The 2,985-nt window shown below is 40.5% G+C and overlaps 2 protein-coding genes across 3 annotated transcripts in view; one reads left to right on the top strand and one right to left on the bottom strand.

Annotated features, from left to right (window-relative positions):
- ACADM (acyl-CoA dehydrogenase, C-4 to C-12 straight chain) overlaps nt 1-2,985 on the bottom strand; it is an 85,569-nt gene that overhangs the window by 68,821 nt on the left and 13,763 nt on the right. The window contains exon 6 of the mRNA XM_012661125.1: nt 2,356-2,436. Within this exon, the coding sequence (XP_012516579.1) occupies nt 2,356-2,436 (81 nt within the window). The remainder of the gene's footprint in view (nt 1-2,355; nt 2,437-2,985) is intronic.
- On the top strand, nt 505-1,831 carry LOC105823861 (V-type proton ATPase subunit G 2-like). 2 transcript variants are annotated; one of them, XM_012661127.1, is made up of 2 exons: nt 547-651; nt 772-903. In XM_012661127.1, the coding sequence occupies exons 1-2, from the start codon at nt 547-549 to the stop codon at nt 901-903; spliced, it is 237 nt and encodes a 78-aa protein (XP_012516581.1). The 2 variants fall into 2 exon arrangements, with proteins under 2 accessions (XP_012516580.1, XP_012516581.1); XM_012661126.1 differs by having other exon boundaries at nt 505-1,831.

A 2,985-nucleotide genomic window follows, 5' to 3' on the forward strand; every position in this document is an offset into this window, starting at 1 on the left:
CAGGCTTCGCTGCTAAATTGTGTGCTCCTTTCTAGCAGATTTTGGTTTGGGAGCTGGTGGTGTTCTGGAACCCATCCCCCATGGATATAGAAGGCCAACTGAGTATGCTATGGAAGAACGATCTGTATGTTTCACACAGTTCTTAGACAATATTTAGAATGTTTAGTCTAAACTCTTATTTGCTGGGAAAAATAATTACACATTACCTAGGAAATATGTATAAATGTCTTTATTGGGAAGTTTGCCTAATATTTAGGTATCTGAAATAAATAAAAAACATTTATTTTCAAATATTAATTTGTGCTCTTTTCAGATGAATTCTCACAATAAGCTCAAAACTAATAATAATCTACTATAATTCAATATCATAGTCACACCATAGATTGAAATCGGTTTGACTAATAAACAAGCAAGTAAAAATCCTTAGGTAAATACTTTTTAAAACAGAACCTCATTGTGTGTATCTATCTATCTATATAAAAATATCTTTTTTTTTATTTTGGTACCTTGGTAGCATTTGAAACAGCATCAGCCATAACAACAGAAATGGCCAGTCAGTCCCAGGCTATCCAACAGCTTCTGCAAGCTGAGAAGCGGGCGGCTGAGAAGGTGGCAGATGCCAGGAAGAGGAAGGCCAGGCGACTGAAGCAGGCAAAGGAGGAGGCACAGATGGAGGTAGAGCAATACCGCAGAGAGCAAGAGCAGGAATTCCAGAGCAAGCAGCAGGCGGCCATGGGCTCCCAGGGGAACCTGTCAGCTGAGGTGGAGCAGGCTACGGGGCGCCAGGTGCAGGGCATGCAGGGCTCCCAGCAGAGAAACCGAGAGCACGTCCTGGCCCAGCTTCTTGGCATGGTCTGCGACATCAGGCCCCAGGTCCACCCCAACTACCGGCTTGCTGCCTAGGACCCACCGCAGGGCCTGACTCCTTCTGCCAGTTCCCTTCGTCAAAGAAACCCGCTAATCGAAATCACCTCCCACCATAGTTCTTTTCTCCTTTCCATTCCCTGGAAATCCTAGGAGGCAGGATCCAGTAATTTTCCCATGAAACTTATAAATGTCCTGCTCAAACCTGAATCTCCTTGTTCTTTAACCCTCACTGGGAACTTGTAAACTCCCAAGTCATTCTCACCCAACCCATTTGTGCAAATTGTAATCCTGGGAAGTAGCGATGTGGAAAACACCCTGACTTCAGAGCCTGGCAGACTGTGTGCCTCTGCTGACCTGACTTGCTGGCTGTGCAACCAGGACAAGCTACTTCTTATAGCCTCAATGTTCTCTTCTGTGAAACTGGGATAATAATAATGCCAGGGTTTCTGCAAAGATTAGGAATCATTATGTGGAGAGTCTAGCATGGTTCCTGGCGTGCAGTAGCTGTGATTCAATAAAGGGCAACCGTGTGATATTATTACCACTCCCGTTCACCAGCTAGAACCTATATAGCTGTTTCCTCAATTTCATCAGTGGCTCTTTAATTCCACTCATTCATGCTGTAACCCTGGTAATTCTCTGAAGAATTGGTTCTTCCCCCAACTCTTTTCCCAGATACTTTATAATCTCAAAAAAGATGAAATCATGACTTCACTTAGCCCTCTATTGTGGATCCAGGTAGATACTGCATCTTGTGGCCTTTTTGTTTCTCTTATGCTAGTCTTGTTCTTTGTTGGATTTTCCCCGTTTCCTATTTCCCCAAAGACCCATCAGATGCTCACTGCTTCCTAAGATCTAAGGTGATGCTGTGTCCCCTCATATGCATGGCCTTCCCTTGTACATCCTTGACACCGTACTTTCCCTTTGTAACAATAAAAAAGTGTCAATAAAATAATCATGAGCAAACAAACAAAAATATATCTTTTTTTACAAAAATCCAATTTAAAAATTTGTTGAGTTGCTCTCTAAGGAATTTAAATAAAATTTATAACTATTCTTCCCAACTCACACATTGAACAAATAAGTTGGTATCTCTTCAGTCACAGGTTCACATTAGTTTTTTACTAGTTCAAAACACGGCTAGTTCAAACACAAACTGTCCCCTACATTCAATCTGAACTTCCTGATGCAATCACTCAGTTCTGTAAAATGCTCCATTAAGTGGATCTCTCTCACCTGAATATAAGTAAGGGGATTTTTATGACACTTTTTTGGCATCCCAGAAACATCACAAACAGATCTCTCTCCTGGAAATAAATGGTATGATTATGACACTTTCTTGGCATCCCAGAAACATTGTACCTAACTATGTTGCTAACTTTTGTCTCAATGCCACATAGCCCAATATTTACTTAGAGATTGAAAAGGAGAAAGAGCACCTTTGTTCCCCCTTAAATGTGAAATAAAGCAGCAGCTACACATACTCACACACATCAATGGCTCTTCAGTAAATCTCCCCAAGTACTTCCTTTGTTGTTGATGATTTCCGGCAATAATAACAGGAATTTGCTACCAAAGAAAATTGACATTAAAAAAGCAAGTCATTTTTATTAGATATATAATTCAGAGATACTATAATTCAAAATAAAAGAAGAACTATTTTTTACCCAAAAGCTAAGTACAAAGAACTTTAAGTTAGAAAGCTAAAACCATAAGGAAATAAATCTGCTAATCTAAGTATTTCCATGAAATTAAGTTATATGTAGGACTTGTTGATAACATAATATGTGAAAATCTACCGATAGTACAATGCACAAATAAAGAATTAGATTTAGGATACATGACATAGTATATATGATCAGGCCTCCTAAGGACTGCTCACTAAATTATCAGTACTGCCAGTGGTGGCAGCAAGCTATCCTGATCCTGCTCCTGAATGGTGGATTTAGGCCTTGCCCTTATGGGAATTGCCACTGAAGCTGCAGCCAAAGTGTATAGTTTTCTCACAAGGACAGTTAGAATTCCAAGTACTGGAGACAACAGGACAACAGGGCCACAGTGACTAAGCCTTGGAATCAGAACTCCAGGCTTCGCTGCTAAATTGTGTGCTCCTTTCTA

Source organism: Propithecus coquereli, unplaced genomic scaffold (genome assembly GCF_000956105.1).
Source record: "Propithecus coquereli isolate 6110/MARCELLA unplaced genomic scaffold, Pcoq_1.0 Scaffold7, whole genome shotgun sequence".
Lineage (NCBI taxonomy): Eukaryota > Metazoa > Chordata > Mammalia > Primates > Indriidae > Propithecus > Propithecus coquereli.